The sequence below is a fragment of the Phaseolus vulgaris genome, chromosome 6 (genome assembly GCF_000499845.2).
Source record: "Phaseolus vulgaris cultivar G19833 chromosome 6, P. vulgaris v2.0, whole genome shotgun sequence".
NCBI lineage: Eukaryota > Viridiplantae > Streptophyta > Magnoliopsida > Fabales > Fabaceae > Phaseolus > Phaseolus vulgaris.
Genome location: NC_023754.2, coordinates 19,571,198 through 19,594,544, shown reverse-complemented (window position 1 = coordinate 19,594,544; position 23,347 = coordinate 19,571,198). Strand labels below are relative to the sequence as shown.

Here is a 23,347-nt window from a genome sequence, read left to right as displayed (position 1 = left end):
TAATATTTATATTCATAAAATTTGGAAATAGAACGAATTTCATCTCAAAATAAGATATGATCATATTTGTATATAAGTGATATTTTTTTAATTCGTTTTAGAATGCCTACTCCAAATTAATTATAAATAACACATAATGTATTAATGCAAAAGTATTTTGTTTGTTTTTTTTCATAAGTTTGGTTTGAACTCCATAAAAATATGGTATAACTTAGAAGTCTATTAAAAGATTTATTTTATAATAGTTTAATTTTAGGATAAAACATTTAATTTATATTGTTCCCGTACACCAATATACCCCACATAACTTAAGAAACGATGTAAATGACAGTTTATATACTTTCTCATCCCTCAATCCATTGAGGTACCTTTTTAAGACAAAACCATGACAGAACACCGACCTTCAAAGCGGATATTATTGTTTTTATCAATTCTGAAGGCAATCCTTAGGTTAAGCTTATCTATATGGTTGTTGTCATTTCTATTATCTGGTGAATGATGAACTATGTTCATTTTTAGATCCTTCTTTTCAAGGCTATTGATATTGTTAAGGATTCTATTGGGACTTTGTCAGCAAATAAATTTTAAAATTTTTCATATCTTCAGAGAAGGTAATCAATGGGGCAAGAGTGAGTGTAGCATAATACCTTGCCTCCTAGTATTTTTTTGAAATTTTTTAATAACAGGTGTAAATCTCCTATTTTTTCTTGATGAAATTTTCTTCACAAGTATGGATCTTGGCCTAGTACCCCATAGTAGTTTGTATTATTTTTTTTTCTTTTAATAATACTTCATTTATGTGACCACAGAATATAGTTGAAGTTTATAGTGCTAGTGAGAGGTCAGTTTTATATTGAAACTTCAAACCTTTCATTAAAAAAGATAAATAAACAATTTAATACATAAGAAATTTTTAATAAAAAATATTTGGTTATGTTTATTTGAGCATCTCAGTTTTTGTAGGCTTTAAACCATTTTTTAAATAGTCTTTTTAATTAAATAAACAATAAAAAAAAGGCAAGCTTCTTTCAGTAAAAGTCTTAACTCAAATTCACAAGTAAGAAGTCAATATTTCCATAATCTAACTTAGAGATTGTTCTGTATCAAAATTGAACATCTTGGTGTCAAATATAATCAAACATTCAATAATTTTACTCTTCATGATCAAACTCATGATCTATAATTGTATATAACAGGGTCCTTTCTTTGTGAAACTACTTTTGAGTACATATTCTTCATTACTCCACTCCTTGCAAGAAGCAATTTTGGCAACTGTTTGACATAAACTTATCAAAACAGTTCAACCCCCCCATTTTCAAAAGGCTATAATCTGGATATAATGTCATTGACAGCCACAACAATGTTCTCATAACACTGCCAGACTTGTGGTCCATCTCTATCCCTTGCTGCATAATCTAGCTGCATCGTTTCACCATACATGAATGTTGTCAATTGATGACATTTACACACAAAAATAACAATAAATTTTTAGTAACGAAGCTATCTGACAGAGTTTCAATGCAAAATCAGAAAGTCAACTTGAATATCAAGTATCAATTTACCAAATAGATTCTAAGTATAAGCGATTATTTTGGTCATATAATACAATCGATTAAAGATCATGCACAAATTACTTTCCCTAATACTTTCCCTAATTAATGAGCAACTAGAAGTTAATGGTAAATCACCTCTCAATGTTTAAGTAAAACTACACAGTTATCAAATTTTTGAATAATCTGCAAAATGAAGAACTTCATACTTCCTTTTAGTAACAAAATAATTTGTGTTCTAATCTTAACCATATATATATATATATATATATACACACATTAAAATTGAACAAAATCAATCTTGTCCATTTATGAATGAATGTGAAGTCAAGATAATTTTGTAGAAGACATGCATTTAATAAATTATGAAGCTATATGAGTATTGAATGGAGTAAAATCAAACCACTCTACAAACTATGATTTAAGAAAAAAAGAGAAACTTGACAATGAATATATACACATTTATGGTTATGAAATTGAAAATGCACCTGAAGAGGGGCATGTTGTAAGACTTACTCTAGTTACATTGCTGAAGAGAGTGAAATAAAGCTTTCTTAGTTCTGCCCTCTCAATTCCAGGCTTGTTCTGGATTATGATATATATGTCTTTCTTCAGAACTGCTGAGCTCCGTCTTAGATTCCTTTGTGCTGCTTTCCACGATTCTGACTCTAACAAATCTTTAACTTGTAACAAATCTTGTGCATGATTTCTCACACCACGCAGTGCCTCTTCAGCTGTCATGTCAGGGGCCACAAATCTAAAATCAAATGCATCTGCATTTTGTGTCTTGAAAATGCCTTCTCCACCCAAAATCAAGGGAGTTATGATTGCCAAAAATCCCACCCTTCTTCTGGTGAATTTCAATGATAGTTCCTTGGGCTGTAAATGCTGGAAAGAGGGTTTGAGTTTGACATAGCATGTGAATGTTGGAAACAAGTGCGACAAGTTTGGTTGGAAAATGAATGATCTTAACTCCATTGCAATGGGAACTAACTCCTGAAAGCATCAAACGTATTAATTACTTCACATGAATTGTTTTGTTCCTAATTTATCTTTAAAAAGACAATGTTAAATGATTTAGTACGATGTTTTTTATGATGAAAAGAACATGTAACGAAGTAGGATTGAATGAGGGAGAAGAATTGAGAAATTGAATGCAAAGTTTGTTGATTTGATGAAGAGAAAAAAAGAGAAAAAACAAAAATGGAAGTGATGAAATAGTGGAAAGTAGAAGCATTACCTTATCTAGATGAAAGATGAAAGATGAAAGATGAAAGATGAAGGGAAACTGTATGGACGACCAACTTGCTTTTGCTTTCGATGATGATAATCTCTTTGCTTTTAACTTTTTCTTCTACTTATTACCCTTCACATACAATTGCGTAGCACGCGCTTACACCGATATTTTTATTTTTTTCAAAAATATTTAATAATAATGATAATAGTAAAAAATAACAATTATTTTATGGTACTAATATTTTCTCTATATACTCCGTACTTCTGACAGTGACCGGTGAAGGATGGTGGCACATGCCTGCTGTCACATCACAACGAATAACGGTCCAGATTTTTCACGTACGGAAGATCCAACGGCTGAGATGGTTTCATCCGCCCATAACACTCTAACATGGATTTTCTCTCTCCTACGCTTTCTCTCTCTACTGCAGCATGTCCAGCTTGGTCGGGACCCCCTTATATATGGCAAAGACTCTTCTTATATTTTTCTCTCTCTGTCACTTTCTCTCTCCTCTCTCATCACACTCTCTCTATCTCTGCATTGGTTCAAAGCCAAAAAATCCTGACTTGGGTCTCCATCGAAAGTGATAGGCCACAAAAGAGAGCCTTTAGTTTCAACGTCACACTTCATTCTCAGCTTTCATGGCGATCTCGGGGAACGTGCCACCGTTGCTGCAGGTTAACTCCAATTGGGTTTGCTTTCTGCTTTGAAATTTGCTAAAAAAGGAGCAAAATAAAAATTTTAAAAAAGGAAACTTTGTTGTTGTTGGAGTCTGCAGGGCTGTTTTTGTGTTCTGGGGTTCTAGAGTGGTTGTGAATTTGTTGGGATGTTGTGGTCTTTGGATTTGGGCTTTGTTTGATTGTTTTAAGGTTGTTGGGTTTTATGTGCGCGCGCTATGGAGTGAGTGCATTGGCATCATGGTGGAGGAGGAGGGTGTTGTTGGGGAATGCTTGTTTATGCAATGGCTTGAAGCAAATTGAGGGTAGTGGCTTTGAGCTAGGGTTTCATGTGTGATTGGTATACTAGTGTCTTTGTGTAAAAGAGAAAAATAAAAGAAGGTAAAGCTTGATGATATGAAGCTTTCAACATCAGGTTTGGGGCAGCAGGGACTTGAAGGTATCCATTCTATTCCAATTCTCTCTTTTTACCTTTTCATATTTTTTAAATTGAGCTAACATTCTGTGCTCTTAGTGTGCCTTCTTGTCATACTTGTATATAAATGTAAGGTGTCCCTTTCATACCCCTTTTGTGTTGCTTGAACATGCTTGTGCGTTTTTTGTTTTCCTTTTCCCTTTTTGATAATTTGATTGATGTGTGAGTAATGATGGTTAGTAGGGGAGAAGAAGTGTTTGAATTCTGAGCTATGGCATGCATGCGCGGGGCCCCTGGTGTCCCTACCAACTGCAGGGACTCGTGTGGTTTACTTCCCTCAGGGTCATAGTGAGCAGGTTTTTGTTTTTTTTGACTACTTACTCTACTATAGATTGCGTCAATTTGTATAATACAGAAGAAATAGAGTGTTTCATGTAAACTTGAATTGAAACCAATTCAAATGATTCTATAAATAGAAATTGAGATGGATATGTTGAATGGTGATTCCAGGTTGCTGCCACAACTAACAGAGAAATTGATGGACACATTCCCAATTACCCTAGCTTGCCACCCCAGTTAATTTGTCAACTACACAATGTCACAATGCATGTGGGTAAACTATGTTTTTCCTTTTAGATATGTTTGATGACTGAGGTATGGCTGCTTGCTCTTAAGAGTAACCTCAGTGAACTGCACATGTATTAATTTTCAGGCAGATGTTGAAACGGATGAAGTGTATGCTCAAATGACATTGCAGCCATTGACTCCGGTATCATGTTGTTCTTTGATGAGTTCAGTGTATGTGTTATGAACCTCTATGGTTCCGCAACTGAGCTTTCTTTTTTTAAATTTGGATGTAGCAAGAGCAGAAAGATACATTTCTTCCTATGGAATTGGGCATTCCTAGTAAGCAGCCATCAAATTATTTTTGCAAGACGTTAACAGCCAGTGATACTAGTACACATGGAGGATTCTCTGTTCCTCGTCGTGCTGCTGAGAAAGTTTTCCCTCCACTGGTAGGGTTCATATTTTACCTTTGTGTTTGGCTCTGGTTGGTTATAGATGCATTTATCTTATATCTGTGCGCCATACAGGATTTCTCACAGCAGCCACCGGCTCAGGAACTGATTGCCAGGGATCTCCATGATGTTGAATGGAAATTTCGGCATATTTTTCGGGGTAGGATTCTAGTTCTTTATTGATTCAAGTGTATGATCTTGTTAGGTACTCTGCATTAGACTTTGGGGTAAGGCACTTTAGTAGTCATCACTCTCTAGCAGATCTTAATATTTTTTAATCTGAAAAGTACCTATACTTGTTTTCAGTAGTTTTCAAATAAGTTTTTGTATGTTATATAAACTGCAATGTGGTCCCTGATCTAGATTATGTCAGGCCCCTACAAAGACTCAATTTAAAATGTTTGAAATTACAATTACTCCTTTATAATTTTTTAACTATAAGGGGGACCTATTTAAAAACATTGTAAGAGTACAAGGAGGTACAGATTAGTGTAGCCTATCATAAGTGGCATAAGAAATGGGAATCCACCTGTTTGTACTCGTGTTAGATAGGTTTTTGTTACAACTTGCTAGATTTTTTCTTCTATATTTTTCACAAGTTTAACTGATGTGCATGCAAACTGTCAACTGTATCAATACAACTGTTATGATCACATGTCAATCCTCTTCTTAGTATTTTGGTAATTGCTAGTTGTTCCATGCAAGAGAAAAATGGGCCAGTAAATGCAGTAATGATTTATTTTTTCGTTTCCTATATTTATGCCATGAATTTGCCTGTTTATTTTTTGGTTTGAGTCATTCATTCTACTTTAACAGTAGCATTAAACTTTAAGCACGCAGTTGTTAAAATTGGAGATGTGTACTAGTCTCATTATTAATTTTACTACTCATACATGATCACAAGCACACGATATGTTGCATTCATATTATTTCAGGACAGCCAAAACGACACCTTCTTACTACAGGCTGGAGTATTTTTGTTAGTGCCAAGAGACTCGTGGCCGGAGATTCTGTGCTTTTCATATGGTACTTTAACCTCTTTAAGCGATATTTCTTGCCCCCGTGAATGTTGGAGATTGATTCTTTTTTGCTTTTCCTATGTATTTTTACATTTAGGAATGAGAAGAATCAGCTTCTTTTGGGAATACGTCGTGCCAATAGACCACAAACTGTAATGCCATCATCAGTTCTATCCAGTGATAGCATGCACATTGGACTTCTTGCAGCTGCTGCCCATGCTGCAGCCACTAATAGCTGTTTTACCGTGTTTTATAATCCAAGGTTGTAAATGTTGTCTAAGTTTCTACTCATGAAATTCTTTTTCAAGTAATCATAATGCTTTTTTTTAATAGTTACATCATTGGCAGGGCTAGTCCATCTGAGTTCGTCATACCACTTTCAAAATATATCAAAGCTGTGTACCATACACGTATTTCTGTTGGTATGCGTTTCAGGATGCTTTTCGAGACTGAAGAGTCAGGTGTCCGCAGGTACTTGCACACATCAGTAGTTTTTATTTTTCCTTAAGCAACCATTAGTATTTTTGCTCTTGAAAATCGAGACATTTCTTCTGCCTCTTAGACCAGTTAGTTGTATTTTTCAGAGATAGACATACTTATGATACAGAACCTGTGCCTCTTAAATAAACAAAGATAGTAGTAGCTTGCCTTTGCTTATAATGAGGTTGATATGTTGTATGGATGTATAGTATAGATAGATGCAAGTTTCTTGGTGAACTAGTCTGTAATTTGAGTCTTGCCCAGTTAATAAAGATGTGTAGCAAATGACACGGTGAGCAATATCATATAGGTCAAATGCATAGTTGGCTAGCCCTAAGAGAATGTGAGAGAAAAAACTTTAGAGCAGTTGCTAAATTTGGGAAGTCTGGAACTGTACTGTGTTGCCTTTAAGTTTACTTTTAATTACCATTATTATCTTTATTTTGGTATATGAGCCAAAAAAACCTGGATTTTAATCTGAAGACAGTGGAGACCAGTGGAAAAATATTATCCTCTGGTAATGCTATGCCATACAATTGCCTCCTTTACTTAACAATATGTCATCTTTGTTTTGGAAGGTATATGGGTACAATAACTGGCATAAGTGATTTGGATTCTGTTCGGTGGCCGAATTCTCATTGGCGCTCTGTCAAGGTAAGGAAGAACACATTGCACTGTAGTCAAAAGACTATATAGCAATAATTACTGATCCACAATTATGCTCCTTTGTTATATACTCTGCATGAGGATACAGTCATTTTAGACATTTGACCAGATTTAATTGTAGTATATAATCCTGTTTCATATAACTTGATATTTCCTTCTTATCAAACCATAAGTTTTATTGCAGTGTCTGTAATATCGCCTTCATCTTTTTTGTAGTATTAGTTTCCCTTTATCTTCATCTATCACCTGAAATAACCCTTCGATGCACCAGAGCTTATGTTGAACATTGAAATTAATATCTGTGGTTCCTCCTACCCTATCCACCATTAAATGAAAGAAAAAATAACTATACTATTAATCAAAGGCTTATGTACGACTTTAACAAATGAAGGTTCAATTAAGAAAAGTGTCAGTTAACGCTATGAACAACTTAATTTGTTTTTGAAAAGCCATTGTAGATTCGTGTTGCTTGATTGATACACAGGGAAGGGAGCTAAAGATTCAAATCTATCTTTTATTTCTCATTTTCTCTTATCATGTGCTTTTGTTCTGATTCCTTTTATTACTACTACTACTATTACTACTAGATAAATAAGGGAATGTTACCCTAAACCCTAAAACCTAAAACTATATGGTCATTTCATTTGTGATCGTACCAAAAACTTCACTATGGCAATAGCATTTTAAAAGTATCAGTAATTGATTTCATTAGATGTTTTAAAACAAAAGCTATTGCTTGATTTTTTTTCTGCTGTGCTAGGTTGGTTGGGATGAATCAACAGCTGGGGAGAGACAACCACGAGTGTCTCTGTGGGAAATTGAGCCATTAACAACATTCCCTATGTATCCGTCATTATTTCCCCTTAGACTGAAACGTCCATGGCATCCTGGCTCCTCATCTCTGCATGGTATTTTTATTCTCTTAATGCTTTATTTTATTTATAGATTTTGTTCTAATTACCCACTAGATTGTTAGTGAGACACGACTTCATTTTTTTTTATCTCCAAAAGGGGGATGGCAAGGTGCATGAATAAGTATCCTCCCAAAACAGTGAAGAAATCCTTTTTTTTGGGACTTTGATGGGGCATGAATTGGCGTTGTAGATTATATAACTGAAATTTTCAAATTTTGGAGAAAAATGAAATTATTCCTAGTGATCTAAAAAGCAAGTATCCTAAATATGGCATTTTGGTTCCATGTGCTTATCTGTATTGTTTATATTGAGTTACATATCCAAGACACATCCTATCCTTTTTTGGATCTTATCTATTCAAAACTTATGGATTATTAAATGCTTAAACAAACTGAGACAGCCTAAAATATACTTAGTTCTTTTTCTCTACGCTGTTAGGTTTGAACTGAACAAATTTGATAAACATTTAAATTTATTTTTAACTTTTTCTTCCTCCCTCCACGCATTAATGGGGAAATTTTGCATTTTCAATAGTGTCAACGTTCTGTCCAAGCATAATGTGGTTTTTAATTTATTTTTTTATATTTTTGGGATAAAATGTTGTATCTATGTTAATAAATGTTCAAATTATGATAATATATTATAAATGGAAATCAAGTTAGCCAAATTAGTTTTCTAGCTTTCATATTTTTCCCACTCTCACGTTTGTGTGCATATATATATATATATATATATACCTGATGATTAAATTTTGTTCTGTTAGTCACTTGATCCAACTTTCGGTGTCGTGAGCTCGGTTGTTTTGAGCTGCTACTTTTGTGTCCTTTTTTTACTAAATCTTGTTACAGATGGTAGTAGAGATGAAGCAAGTAATGGGCTGATGTGGCTGAGGGGTGGACCTGGAGACCAAGGTCTCAATTCCCTAAATTTTCAAGGAGGTGGTATGTTGCCCTGGATGCAGCAGAGAATGGATCCCACTTTACTAGGAAGTGATCAGAATCAACAGTACCAAGCCATGTTGGCAGCTGGTTTGCAGAATCTAGGTAGTGGATATCTCATGAAGCAACAAATGATGAATTTTCAACAGCCTTTCCACTATCTTCAGCAATCAGGAAACAGCAGTTCTCCTTTGCAACTTCAGCCACAGCAATCAATTCAACAATCTGTGTCTTCTAACATGCTGCAGCCACAGGCCCATGTATTGACAGAGAACCTCTCTCAGCACCTACTTCAGAAACCACACAACAATCAAGAAGTCCAAGCACAACAGCAGCAACATTCTTTTCAAGACCCGCTCTTAATTCCAAGTGATCAGCTCCCTCAGAGACAACACTCTGGTGTTCCTTCACCATCATATTCAAAACCAGATTTCTTGGATTCGAGCATGAAGTTCCCTGCTTCAGTTTCCCCCGGACAAAACATGCTTAGTTCACTTTGTCCAGAAGGAAGTGCAAATCTCTTGAATTTATCAAGGAGTGGTCCGTCTTTGCTCAGTGAACAGTTACCTCAACAGCAATGGACTCAAAAGTATGCACCTATGCAGGTCAATGCTTATGGAAGCACTGTGCAATATTCTGGAAAAGATTCTGCAATGGTGCTACCACATCTTAACTCAGATACCCAAAATTCTACACTCTTTGGTGTCAATATCGATTCATCTGGCCTTCTTCTTCCGACCACAGTCCCTGGTTACAGTACCTCATCTGCGGATACTAATTCATCAACAATGCCATTAGGGGAGTCTGGTTTCCAGGGTTCTCTATTTGGTTGCATGCAAGATTCATCAGAGTTGTTGCAAAGTGCAGGGCATGTTGACCCGCAAAACCAGACTCAAACCTTTGTGAAGGTAGGATTTTCAAGTATCCTGTGGCCTTTTCAGCCCTTATTTATATTTAAACAAGTTTTTAATCTTATCATTTAACAGGTATACAAATCAGGGTCAGTTGGGCGCTCACTTGACATATCTCGGTTCAGCAGCTATCATGAACTGCGCGAGGAGTTGGCTCAGATGTTTGGAATTGAGGGAAAGTTGGAAGACCCTCCTAGATCAGGCTGGCAGCTTGTGTTCGTTGACAGGGAGAATGATGTTCTTCTCCTTGGAGACGATCCGTGGGAGTAAGTACCAGTTTCAATTGTGCTAGTTTTTTACTCAATGAGCTAGCATTGTGATTGAAATATTTCATCCCTTTTTTCTTAATTAAAAAGCATGCTATGCTAAATTTTTTCACTTGGCTTTTTATTAACACTTTCTTCAATGGTGTGTGTTTTACATTGTAGATCATTCGTCAATAATGTTTGGTATATCAAAATACTTTCACCTGAAGACATTCAGAAAATGGGGGAACAAGCGGTGGAATCCCTTGCTCTAGGTTCAGGACAAAGGCTAAATGGCACTGGTGCTGAGTCTCAGGACATTGTTTCTGGACCACCATCAATTGGCTCACTTGATTACTGAGATAATTGAAACATGCATTCCTCTGGGCTCCATGGTCTAGAGAATTTCTGTGCATGTTTATTACTATGGTTGGAATATGTTGTGTAGGATCAGTTCCCCCATTTCACCACCTTTTATTGTTTCTATCAGCATTGGAAAAATATATATTTATGATAAAAAAACTTAGGACATGCTTGTGTGCCAATTTGAACATGGGGCACTGCAAGCTAGAGTTAGTGTTGCTGCTATTTTAGCATAATATTTTATTAAACTCTTGCATGAACTAATGTACTCTAGATAGGAAAGAGAAGGCTGTTATGCTTGAACTGTCTCTGTATTCTACAATGGCATTTGTATTAGCATTTTACTATTTTACTATATTGTCATCAAAATCATCACCTACCATAAACCATTGAGATGTCTCTTAAATGTTACCATGTTGTTGCAACATAGAGTTTTTGCAGGGTTGAGTTTCTTACAAATATTTGAACCTTTTAATATATATTTTTTCTAATTAGTTGCTCCCTACGCAATTCTTACTGGCTCTATTTTATCGGTGGATTTGTGATAAAATGTAGTAACTAAACATTTTTCTGTATTCGGGTTTGGATTATGCAAATGCAATTTTTGGGTACTAAAGTTTTTATACGAAAGTTAGCGGGAATGATGACTGATAATAAGTTGTTAACAGGGAATTAAACAATAGATAAACATCTTTGAAGTTCTGCAAAATTATATGAACATCTATTTTTTGGTCTTAATACTTATCTCTATTAATTATTTAAAAATCGTTTAACTAAACCTTTTTTTTTTTGCATTAATCTTAAATGCATGAAAAGTATTGAAATGTGAATCCTTGTAAAGAAAGTTGCTGTAAATATGAAAAAAGTAAGAAATAATTTAACAAAATCGTAGAAGTGATTAGTGTAATTAATGTTGCTGCAAATTTTCAATTAAGAAATAGTTTAACAAAACCTTAGAAAGTTACTGTAATTTAACCCTTTACTTTTCTTTATTTTGAGTCACTTCAATCTTTGTTATCTATCAATGAGGAATCACAGACAGACAGTCCAACCAGAAGTCGTCAAAAATACACCTCTACCCCCTAGCAAATCCTTCATTCAAATTATGGAAAACTTGTAGGGAGGGAACAATGAGGCCCGACGAAGAGTGGAGAAAAATAAATCGAAAGGAAATTTTTGACAACTCGAAGAGGTCATGAAAGTCCATGAAGAAGTAAATAAAACTAATATCGAGTTACAACAAACACTACACCAGAGAAAGATGAAGTCAGATTCCATCATAGTTTCCACTTGACACCCAACCTTTCTATCAAAAGATCCTAGTCAAACTAGTGTCACCATGTTACATGTTGCCAACTATCACTTATTTCGTGGGGTCTATGGATCCTAAAGTCCATCTTCGAGTTTTTTTTAGCTCAAATAATGATTTATGGAGGACAAAACTAAGGGTGATTATTCTACTTGAATAACTCTAAGTCTTGACCGTTCTACTTAAACAACTTTAACACGATTAGAATTTAACCTTAGATCGATTTAAGGTTGACCATTTCACCTGAACGACTCTAACACAAATAAGAGTTCAGTCTTAGACTAAACTAAAATTGACCATTCTACTTGAACGACTTTAGATAGAAGTAAGTTTAACTATTTATCTCAGTTATAGCTATCCTTGATTTGTAAAACTTAGCTCATATCATATAACAAATAACTATCATAAAAATTCTCTTAACACGCTGATCAAAATAATAGTTGCATAATCGTACAAGAAATTTTGTTAAGTTATCAATGTTTCTTAAGATTTTTTATATTTTATGGTTAGCAAAAACGCACATTTAAAGAAAGTAAATAAGTAGGAATTAAGAGAAAATTAATACATTGTGCACAATATATAAAAGATTACATTGATCAAACTGAGTGTTAAGGAAAACAAAAAAAGAAAAATAAAAAACAAAGAAAATGTTCTTCAACCAACTTTCCTTTCACTACAATTTTATAAGGATTCATGAGAGAGAAGTTCATCGCCTCTTCAAAGATCGTCCCGAAAGAAGTAGCAATTTTATCTTTAAAAGCCTCTTTGGTAGATTTGCAGTCCTTCTCCTTATCAATCATGTTTCCGAACGTAATCATAACCGATCATGTTTATAATCATAATCAATTATATTTCATATATTCTAAATAAGTTTGTTCGAAAATCAAGAACATGATAATTTATGACCAATTATGAATATCCTTCTCTATTTTTTTTATTATTACAATATTTTCAGTTATTTTCAATCACCTTTATATAATTCAATCAATTTAACTTTTCCCTCAAATTCACTTCTTTCCTTTTCTGACTCATCCAAACAAAGTATAGCACATAAAATTATATCATTGCAGCTTTTAATTCCAAGTCTGCAGAAAACCAAATATCAACTACAAAAACCTTCCAAACCCAAGACTTCACTGATTTCCTATACTGTTGAAAAGAACAGAACAACAACAATAACATTATACAAGGCTGCAGTTTTCCTCATAACTACAATATAACCAAAACTAAAATAAATATTGCTTGCATTATTTTCAAGATGCTGTTGATATTGACAAACTATTCAGCAAAACTGGATACATGGAAGGCAAAAATACTACCGCAATCAATCTACAATCCTTCTTACCAAACATTATCATCTTGTAATCTAACTTGGTGCAAATACTCAGGACAAAGTATTAACTTAAGCCCCAATGTGCAAATTCTCCTGAGTGAATTGATTTTGAAAATTCAATTGTCTAGCACTACCAACAAGAGTCAACATTCACAAGATACATCATAATTTAGAAACTCCATGATTTCAACAATATTAATACAAAAATACAAGATAAAAAATCATTCAATGGATGCAAAATAATGCAGAAGAAGCTCACGGAAGAAAACAAGAGCAACCCAATTAAGAACAGTGACCAATGCACCATTTTAACTCAAGAATATTATACCAGATCTGACCAAATCCTCTACACAGAATTAAAACATTTCCACCAGACAAGTAACATATTCTCGTTTAGTCATCCAAAATGACATTGAAATACCATTAGCTCGGGTTGAGCCATTTAAAATCACATTAACTCAACAATATTATACCATAGCACATTAGAATCAGATTTAAAACCCTTTCCCCAGATTTCACCCCAAAATCAATAACAAACAGAATCAATTTCATTCAAAATCAATCATAGAAGAACTCAACCTGGGTCAATTATGCAAACATTCACCCAGAGACACCCAAAATTGAGACAAAGTAATCAGAAATCAGCAGAACCTACATAAAACATAATGATTAAAAACAAAGCTTCCAAATAAAACCCGTGAGTAAATACATAAATACTACTATATATCACGACTAGTTCCATATCCAAGGTAATAATTAACGCCATAAACACCATGGTTCGCCAATTAGAACTAAAACAACGGAAATACACCAAATTCAAAAGTAAACATGTAACATAGAAGAACCAGACACAAATACATGGCCAAAGTTTGCAGCATTCGACACTTTCTCTGTTAAATTCACCTATAATTATTAACAATCAACATCACCCACACGGTTACCAAGAGATATACCCAATCTCAACATTCAGGGTTTTTATACTGAGCCCTTGGCAAGCGTTGGAGCGGCGGCAACGGTCTCGGTGGCCGGAATCTTCACGTATCCTAACTTCTTGGGGGACTCGATCTCTTCGTCTGAGGAGAAGTCGTCGTAGGCCGCGGCGCGGTGGCGCGTGGAGAAGACAGACCAGACGAGGTACATGGTGGCGGCCGTGAGGGCACCGCAACCTACGCCGAAAAGGAGTGCGAGGGCGACGCTAAGGATGTCCTTGGTGCGGTCGCGTAGGGAGGTGAAGTCGTACGCGGAGGCAAACCCTAGAGGTGCGCGTGGGTTGACGCGCTCCGGTTGAGGGAGCGCGTGGGGGAAGAAAACGTCGTAGGAAGAGGGTTTGTCGGTGATGAAGAGAGGGGTGAAGGATCGGATCTCGGTGATGGTTGCGAAGGTGTTGGAGTTAGGGTTGCGGAAGGAGTATGAGGAGATTATGAAGGTCCTGCAGGGACGCGCCGTCGCGGAGGTGGCGGAGAGGGTGAGGATGACGGCGACTAGGAAAACCGTGAAGATCGCCAGACGGGCCATGAGGGACGAGAAATTGAAATTGGAAGAGAAAATGGGAAGAGATATTGGTGTGACGGAGAAGAAGAGAGGGAAAGGGAAAAGATAAGAAAATAATGAAAAAAACTAAAGACGAAGAAGGTGATATGGTGTGAGTTTCCTAAAGGTGTAGTTTCCAATAACAAGTCAAATAGTAATTAACTATAAATTAAATTACCCTTTATGAAATTATAAAAAAAAAACTGCTTTTGATTTTTCATCTTTTCTGTCTTTGAAAACTTGATTTTTCATCTTTCTAGAGTACAAAACTGCTTTAATTCTTTTCAATTTTAATAAAGTTTATTGACTAAATCATAGAAAATGGAAATAGTTAATTTATTCAATGACATTACCTTTTTTAAAAATATATATGAGGATAAATTAAGTTTTTTCAAAGTTTGCAGAAGAAGAAAATTGTAGATTCCAATAACAAATTAATTGGTAATTCATTACTACGCAATTTGATGTGTTTGATAGATAGTAAAGAGTAAAAAAATTATAAGAAAGGAAAAAATATAGCGAATAAAAATAGAAATATTAGATTTAGTGTTTTGTTTGATAGATGGAAGAGATATACATGTTGAAAAGGAATAAAGAGTAAAATAGGAGAAAAATGAAAAATAGAGATAGGAGAAAAAAAAATATATCCCACTATTTTTCAAAGGGATAAAATTTATGTAAGAAAAAAAATCGTATTATTTAACTATTCTTCTAATCACGTAATTAATAACATTAAATTATTAATCTTCTTATTTAGTTAAACAAGAACGGATTTTCTCTATCAACTCTTAATATCTCATGAATAAATACATTTTAATGTTTATGAGAATATGTCTAAATTACATTGTATTATAGTGAAATAATCATTACTTTTTTTCTCCTCATTTATTTATAATTTTTTTAAGGATTATAGATACTTATATTAATTGGTCATGTATCCAAATTATGTTTTGACGTGATTCATGTTTGAACTGAATGACCAATATAATAAAATATCATTCAATAATGGACAATATAATTCATAAATTATTAACAAGTCTATCAATTAAATATTTTGTTTCAATAATAGTTTGTTAGATTTATGCTATGCAGAATACAGTATATAATGTCCAAACTATTGCATTTTTAACATTATTTGTGGTAATCTCAGTTTATCAATTTCAATTTGACTCATTTCATAATTGACTCATCAAAAGTAAATCCTGTCAGATTGACTTATATAAATTTGTAAACTATTTTATGTGTCTTAATCTGCATAATTTCTAATCCACACATACAGAAAAAAATAGAAAAAAAAACTTAATAAGATCATTGAAATTTTTTTCATCTCTTCTAATTGTCAAAATCATGTGATTTTTTTTAGTTACTGAAAGTAAAGAAGAAAACATTTCATCTCTTCAAATTGTAAGCAAAATAATGTGAACTTTTTTATTTATTTATAGCAAGTAAAGTAAAGAAGAAAACATACTGTTAAAATAATTAAAGTATGATATGAAATAAAATTAAAAAGATTAAAGTAATATATGAAATAAATTAGACTTGTGTATCCATAAGTATAGAAGTGAAAACAAAATACTACTAATTCATAAGTGATGTTATGGTAGTTTGATCACAAATTAATTAATTTGTCTTACAATTTTATTAATTTCCAATAATCAACAACACTATACTAATATGAAATAATAAATAAAAAATATGTAGTCGTACTCGACCCACAAAAAAATCATACTCAACAATGAGAAATTAAAATAAATCTTATATCCAGTTTAACTTGTTACAAGAAACATTTTGTTCGAACAAGTCTTAGTTAAGTGGTATGGATTAGTATGAACTATTTGCATTTGCCCATCTCAGAATCGGACTGAAGTATTTGTTGTCTTTTGGAGAAGGAGTCATCTAAGAAAAAACCTACAATTAATACCTTCTATGGTTTGCTATTAAAATGAAAAGCAGCACCAAAACCTCCTCTCATATACAGATTGAAATCATTTGTTCATAGCAAAGGAGGGCTCTTGCTTCGTCAGGATAAGATAAACTAATAAATAATGATAAAAATCTATTACAAAAGAGAATTTGAAGTTGCTTCTTCAACTTGGATAAACAAACAAACGGTAATGAAAATTTCTTACAACAAATCTCCATTATTAAGTTGTTAGGTAGACAATTTTTATAAGAATACATTCTAGATTAAGTTTTTAATAGATAGATAATGGTAGGGAAAATGGTTAACATAAACTTACAAGCAAAGATTTAATGGTTCGATTACTGGCCCTAAAAATCAAAAGTAATCTTTCGAATTCTACTTTAGATGAAACTAGAAAACGATGAAACTCATACGTTGAAGAAACAGAACAAACTTCAAGATGAGTCATCTAATCCAAAATAAGAAGGATTAAGGAACATATGAAGTACCATAAACCAGATTTGAGATTGTTGGTCACAACACTTCCATCCTAGGCTAGGGGAAGGAGATATTGAATGAAAAAGAAAGTAGATATAAAGAGACAGCAATATAAAAACAAACCTTTATACTTGATTTTGCTATAACTAACTTGAACAGAAAATTGTACAAATTTTATAGTTTCACATGTTTTACCTATGAAGTTACATTTAGATACAAATACAAAAGGGAAATCCACAAATCATTGCATGGCGTACTAAGAATACCTCTATGGACAAAGACATCCAACCAGACCAAACATAAACTCTTCTAAAAAGGCCAAAATTCTGGTCCACCAGGCTTCTTTACAAACAGTTGATTGTATTCAGGTCTTGATGTCTGCAATTGAAGCAAACAGTTATTGTTAGAAATTATAACTCAATGGCAAAAAACACAGAACATGCGATCAATGGAGCAGGGGTAGTGGGAAATGGAGTTCAGATGGAGAAAAATGCCATGCTGCCAATCATTTAGGAATGCATTCAGCTAACTAGCCTAGTTAAAAGCACTTATTCAATAAACTCTCTTCACATGAGGATTTGTATCTTAAATTTGACCATAAAACTTGTGGAAATAAGCTTAAAAGAAAATTTTCGCCAATAAACTTGCTAAAACAAGCTAAGCACAACTTTACAAGCTCAAATAAATTCCGCAGATCTCTTCCACGCATGTGCATCTATTCAGAGAACTCCATAAATAAGTACGAAGGACAATAACCCTTTTATATAATGTATCAAGGATACAACACCGATATGGTAAAAATTTAGTCAAATAATTCAGTCACGAGAATCATAATTTAGTTAATTACAAAAAAAATCAATAACAGCAATGGATTGATCACTAATCATGCATAAAAATTGAATTCGAAACAAAATTGAGATCCAAAGGTCACAATTTGAGCTAATTTTGATTTCATGGTCAAAATATGAAACCAAAGACAATTTAACCACATAGAAAATAACGAAAATTTGAGGAAATTGCAGAAATGGGTGGCGAGAAAGGAGAGAGAAGAAGGTTAGAATGGAAACTCACGATGTCTTTGAAGAGAAGATAAGCAATGAAGAAGAAAAGAAAGAAGAGGATCTCAAACTCAGCGTGTCTCACGAAGGCGAAGACCGCCACAACCGCCCGAGTCAACCACGACTCGTTCCGATTCTCGCCTCGCCTTGCCATCGCTGTTCTCTCTCTCACACTTTCAAAACTCAACACTTTCTCTCTCTTGTCAAAGAAAAGAACCATAAAAGTGAAAATGTTTCTCTTCAAACGGATCCGGGTCGGGTACCGGTACTTCCTGGACCGGCCCAATATTTCTATTTCTCCTTCGGCTTAAAACGGCACAGCCTTTCGCGTTTTGTTCTTCATCAATTCTTGTACCTTTCTTCTCTTCACCGCCATTGACCATCCAAGTATTTTGTGACCTTAAATTATGCCTTTTTCTTAATAATTGAAATCAGAGTTTCAATTCTCATATTTATTCCCACAAACACAATTCTTCAGATTGGTTGTTTATGATTATTCTTCTTCTACAAACTTAAGGTGTGTAGAAAACTAGACATTGGGTAAAGTATTGTGATAATGTTGTAAAGTGATGAAATCTATTCATTTACTTTTCATCTCGTGTTCATATATGTAATAGATTCCATATGATTATGAATTGTATACAAATTATTGCATTTTCAATTTATATTCTCACTAATTATATTCTATCTATATGTATATAAGATGAGTTGATGGGCATATGATAATTGCTTCCACTACTATTGCGTTTGACATTTGTTTGAGATTATCTGACTATTAATTGTCGGAATTGAAAGGGTTTGAGATCCTCAATCTTGGACACATCCCTTCATAGGGCATCATTTTTCCTCATTTTTATTCATTAGGATTAATATTTGATGTGATTGCGTGCAGAATTAGAAAGTTCTTGCTCTGAACATATTTAATTAATGCAGGACTTGATTCAATTTGTATGGTATTAGAAAGACAAATGGCCTTGTTGAGAAGATATGTTGCTGCTAGTGCTGTTGCATCGTTTGTCTTGTTGTTGTTGGCTTGCACCCTTAACATGGCTTCGGCTTCCTCCGGAGGTGTGGTGGGAGGAAGTTTCTTCGATTCTGATTCTGATTCTGATTCATCATCCTCAGACTTTTACACTAGGGATTCAGAGTCATACAGAATGATGCATCATCGTGATTCTTCTCATGACACTGAGCATGCGAAGGGAGGTCACGCTGGAGTGCCTCTCTTGTTTCTATTTTTCATGTTGGCTATGTTTTTGTTTGGATTCTATAAAAACAAGAACGGTAATTCAGTTACTGTGCTCAAGCTTCAGGTTGGTAACTTGTGTTGATCTTATCCTTCTTCAACTACTTCCAATGACTAATAATGAGTTTTACTGAGAATGTAGAAATGTTTGATGGAATTTAGATTTAGGATAATGCTTGTTTTTGTGTTCCCTCTTGTGTTCTCACTTATTAGTTTGATATTTTTGGCTTGAACTAATATTGTTATGAAGTTTGAGAGTGCATGCATTATGATAGTTATTGGTCCGCATGTTTTTTGTTTTGAGTTTATTTTTAGTTTTATTTTGTTGTGTCTTGTGTAGGTTGCAATGTCGGGTGGGAAGGGAAGCTCAATACAAAGGGATCTAACTAGGATTGCAGAAATTGCAGATATATCGTCTCGGGATGGGTTGACATATCTATTGACAGGTAGTTTCATGAATTTCTTGTTACATTTTTATATGGTTTTGTTGAACCTATGTGAAAATAGGTAGTGTTATGTTTTTTTTATCAGTTGGTGTGGATTTGATGGAGGGAGGTTGCATTTTTCTTGAGGAATCCTCCTTAGCCATGGTTACTGGTTGTAGCTGATAAACTTTATAAGCACTGATATTTTGGGAATAATGCTTCTTGCACGTCCCTAAGAAGCAAATTAACTCAGTGTATAGGTATTCATAAAATAAGGTAGATTAGAAACTACTGTGATTAGAAGGAGTGAAAAACATGTACATGAATATGACTGAGGGGTGAGTAAGGTGCTCTTGTGCTCCTAGGAAATGTCTTTTGTGATGTTAGTGGGCACCTAAGAAGTTTCTTGTCTGGAATTCTACAAACTATGGTTATAATTACAATCGAGTGTCAAAGTTATTGAGGCTGTGTATTTATATTTTTTCTATGATTTGGCTAACATTGAACATTTCTTTATCTATACAAGGATCTGTATTTGATGTACTTAGTATTTAACATGTAACAGACACAATACATTGTTTGGTTGGACATCTCGGTCACTGTACAGCAGGATATTCATTTGTAAGTCCATTCCTTCTCCCACGGCCAAATTTCAATAGTAGGTGTTGGTTATAAGCAGGAGTTTTAAACAAATTAAACCAAACCGAAGCATAAAAATTGAATCATTTTTATAGAAGATTGAACCTGACCATTTTTAAAAATAATTCAGTTCAATTCTGAAGAATCATTTACTGCTTCGGTTCAATTCTTTGTGTTGAACCAAACCATAAACAAATTAGAGGCACTCGAAAGAATTGAATTGAATCAAATTGATTGAGAGCCTAACCGAACCTTTTTTCCATTAAAAAACAAGCCCAACCTTTTTCATAGAACAAACTGAAGCATTTCTTGAAAATGATTGAGTTTTCGCAAACAGTTATCAACTTCGGTTCAGTTCTTTGTACTGGACCAAACCATCAAGTTTTGTATAGCTAGCAGTTGTTGGGTTTTTAGTTAAAATATATGCATCCAAATTTTATGTAGCTAGGAAATTGTGACTGTTAAGAGGTAATCTCTAATGAACCATCTTTGGCAGGTGGATCTAAAGCAGAGTAAAGATGATGGGGAGAAATGCTATTATCAACTATCAAATGAAGAAAGGAAGAAATTTGATGAGGAAACATTAGTTAATTTGAACAAAGCAGAAAAGAGAAACACAAGCACCCAGAGTGATGAGCTAAACAATGAAAACTCAATGGTATGGTCTGATTATTAAAAAGCTAGTCTAAAATATACTTCAATTTCTTGGAATCCACATGCAAAGTGGTTATTGTGATGCAACTTTGCAAAAAAAGTGTTATCTACTTCAATGTCAGCTGTAAGGAAAATCTTAGTTTTGCATCTAATATCACCAATAGAGATATAAACAACTAATATTCTATTGCAGTTTGATGGAAAAGATATTAAAGAGGAAAGAAATATATTTGAAGAAGAGAAACTTCTGAACGGGTTTGGCAACGAGTACATAGTGGTATGGTATGATCTCTTTCTGCATGTATTATTCCTAATTAGTATTATGTTTGTATACCAGCATAAACTTTAATTTCACTCGTAAGTTAAGCATAAAATATTCAAGTGCTTCAGTTCCACAAATTTTTCATCCTTACTTGCTTAATATCATCTAACAAATAGGTTGGCACAAGTGGAGGATTTCACTATTCACATTGGATACATCAGTTCACTTTTATGTTGAAAATATTTTTAACTGTAACTCATTCCTAAGTTTAATTTGTAAGCACTATCCACTCGTATAGCAGAAGAGGAAAATATTTCAAGATCTTACTCATTCCTAATTGTCTCATCGCACATTTTATGTTTGGATTGAAAAAACTGAATCCAGAACATGCATATTGAAAAACCCATTTTCTAGTTAAAGTTGAAAATCCAAAAATGAAAAAAATTGCATTGTTTGTTCTTATACTTCTGACGTATCTGTACCAGATAACCATCTTGGTAGCTGCTAAAGGAGCACATAAGCTTCCTACCATATACGGAGATGAAGATATGAAGAAGGCCTTACAAAAGCTTAGAACCGTTCTCTCAAGCAAATTATTGGTAAGACATCAGTCATCAAATTAATCCATTTCTATACTTTAATCAGTGTCATTTCTTCAACAGTAATCACAACAAGTTCAATTTTCTTACAGGCTGGGAAGGTGATGTGGACCCCACAGAATGAGGATGAGACTCTTTCAAAGCAACAACTACTTGAAGACTATCCTCAATTAGCAAATTGCATGAAAACCTATCTTGTTAAGAAACATGAATGAAACAAATGCTTAATCACGTTTTCTGTGCTAAATTATTTCCCTAACTTGAACTTTTCTTTTCAGGTTCTAAAATTAAAAATCTATATAAAATAGGTTCAATGTGCTCTTAGGTTTTAAATGTTAGTTTCTTACATTTAATTGTATACTTGAACTTGATTTGCATTAACAATGTAAAATATGTGTACTTTGTTATCCAATTATATTTTGTCTTGCAAGGACAGGTTTTTTTTTAAGTCATATCCAGCATTTTCTTTGATTGTTTGACAATGAATATTTTTACATCGACCATTAATAGAGATTAAACTTGCAATTGAACTGCAAATAGTTAAAGAAATTTAGCCTATATTAAAAATTATATAAATTAATTTAAAGGGTATAAAAATGTGTATATTTTTGCACACTATCATTTAATCTAATAATGCTGTATTATATATATAATAATAAAATAATAATAAATTAGTTTATTTTTATAATAATTATTTTTGTCTAATTAATTTTTAACTAAACTTAAATCGATCAAGATTTATTAACTATATGTAATCGATACTTCAACTAAACATAATATATTTACAAGTTATTTTATTTTATTGCTTGCAATGATTTTTTAAATATCTTCTCAAGTTCATTAGTTTTTTACACCAATTATTTCAAATTTTTCATTAATATAAATTGACATTCATTGATGTAGATGAGGCTCAGACACTTTTCTTAAATGACGTGTTCGTGTCGATCGACACACGTATCGGTGTCGATACTCGTAGGACACTTATCGGTAAAGTGTTCGATTCAAAAAATATTTGTTGGATTTATGATAATTCTAACATAGCTCTAATACAGTTTTAAAAAGGATAAATACAATAATTTTCTAAAAACTTATGATTAAAAAATTAAGGAACAAATTCTTTTGAACTAATCATAAGAAACATCTTTCTGCTCCAAAAAAATCTAAAACATACTTGTACACATAAATATTTATTGTCAATTTATATAATTCTTAGTTATACAATATATAGATTAGTGTTCGTATCCTACATTTTAGAAATTATACATATTTTTGTATTTGTGTTATGTCAGTATTCGTGTCAATGTCCGTATGTGCTATTATCATTTTTTTTAAAGCAAGATTGTCATTTACCAAATAGAATAAATAATTAATATTTTGACATATTAAATGCACTATCAACAATGTTGGTTTGAGTGAAAATGAATTCATTGATATAAACTAACATGCATTCATATATT

At 33.4% G+C, this 23,347-nt stretch overlaps 5 protein-coding genes across 9 annotated transcripts; 2 read left to right on the top strand and 3 right to left on the bottom strand.

Annotated features, from left to right (window-relative positions):
• Positions 1 to 1,124: 1,124 nt before the first annotated feature.
• Positions 1,125 to 2,917, bottom strand: LOC137831617 (psbQ-like protein 3, chloroplastic). Its single transcript, XM_068639368.1, has 3 exons — positions 2,791 to 2,917; positions 2,067 to 2,546; positions 1,125 to 1,419 (listed from the first exon to the last, which is right to left on the bottom strand). The coding sequence occupies exons 2-3, from the start codon at positions 2,526 to 2,528 to the stop codon at positions 1,324 to 1,326; spliced, it is 558 nt and encodes a 185-aa protein (XP_068495469.1). The 5' UTR covers positions 2,529 to 2,546; positions 2,791 to 2,917; the 3' UTR covers positions 1,125 to 1,323.
• A 278-nt stretch (positions 2,918 to 3,195) lies between these two features.
• On the top strand, positions 3,196 to 10,789 carry LOC137831615 (auxin response factor 8-like). 4 transcript variants are annotated; one of them, XM_068639363.1, is made up of 15 exons: positions 3,196 to 3,464; positions 3,566 to 3,903; positions 4,120 to 4,235; positions 4,390 to 4,488; positions 4,592 to 4,648; positions 4,740 to 4,895; positions 4,974 to 5,058; positions 5,834 to 5,924; positions 6,015 to 6,179; positions 6,266 to 6,388; positions 6,976 to 7,051; positions 7,824 to 7,971; positions 8,826 to 9,823; positions 9,902 to 10,092; positions 10,255 to 10,789. In XM_068639363.1, the coding sequence occupies exons 2-15, from the start codon at positions 3,861 to 3,863 to the stop codon at positions 10,430 to 10,432; spliced, it is 2,526 nt and encodes an 841-aa protein (XP_068495464.1). In that variant the 5' UTR covers positions 3,196 to 3,464; positions 3,566 to 3,860; the 3' UTR covers positions 10,433 to 10,789. The 4 variants fall into 4 exon arrangements, with proteins under 4 accessions (XP_068495464.1, XP_068495465.1, XP_068495467.1 ...); XM_068639366.1 differs by having other exon boundaries at positions 3,245 to 3,464; positions 4,123 to 4,235; XM_068639364.1 differs by having other exon boundaries at positions 3,196 to 3,903; positions 4,123 to 4,235.
• A 2,989-nt stretch (positions 10,790 to 13,778) lies between these two features.
• Positions 13,779 to 14,707, bottom strand: LOC137831616 (uncharacterized). The gene has a single exon (XM_068639367.1). The coding sequence runs from the start codon at positions 14,589 to 14,591 to the stop codon at positions 14,052 to 14,054; it is 540 nt and encodes a 179-aa protein (XP_068495468.1). The 5' UTR covers positions 14,592 to 14,707; the 3' UTR covers positions 13,779 to 14,051.
• A 2,412-nt stretch (positions 14,708 to 17,119) lies between these two features.
• On the bottom strand, positions 17,120 to 18,510 carry LOC137831614 (uncharacterized). The gene is made up of 2 exons (XM_068639361.1): positions 18,079 to 18,510; positions 17,120 to 17,385 (listed from the first exon to the last, which is right to left on the bottom strand). The coding sequence occupies exons 1-2, from the start codon at positions 18,283 to 18,285 to the stop codon at positions 17,317 to 17,319; spliced, it is 276 nt and encodes a 91-aa protein (XP_068495462.1). The 5' UTR covers positions 18,286 to 18,510; the 3' UTR covers positions 17,120 to 17,316.
• LOC137831612 (FLUCTUATING-LIGHT-ACCLIMATION protein 1, chloroplastic-like) lies at positions 18,393 to 22,320 on the top strand. Of its 2 annotated transcripts, none has more exons than XM_068639359.1 (8): positions 18,393 to 18,582; positions 18,999 to 19,378; positions 19,652 to 19,757; positions 20,302 to 20,357; positions 20,872 to 21,033; positions 21,223 to 21,306; positions 21,777 to 21,890; positions 21,983 to 22,320. In XM_068639359.1, the coding sequence occupies exons 2-8, from the start codon at positions 19,016 to 19,018 to the stop codon at positions 22,103 to 22,105; spliced, it is 1,008 nt and encodes a 335-aa protein (XP_068495460.1). In that variant the 5' UTR covers positions 18,393 to 18,582; positions 18,999 to 19,015; the 3' UTR covers positions 22,106 to 22,320. The 2 variants fall into 2 exon arrangements, with proteins under 2 accessions (XP_068495460.1, XP_068495461.1); XM_068639360.1 differs by having other exon boundaries at positions 18,407 to 18,605.
• The last annotated feature ends 1,027 nt before the right edge of the window (positions 22,321 to 23,347 follow it).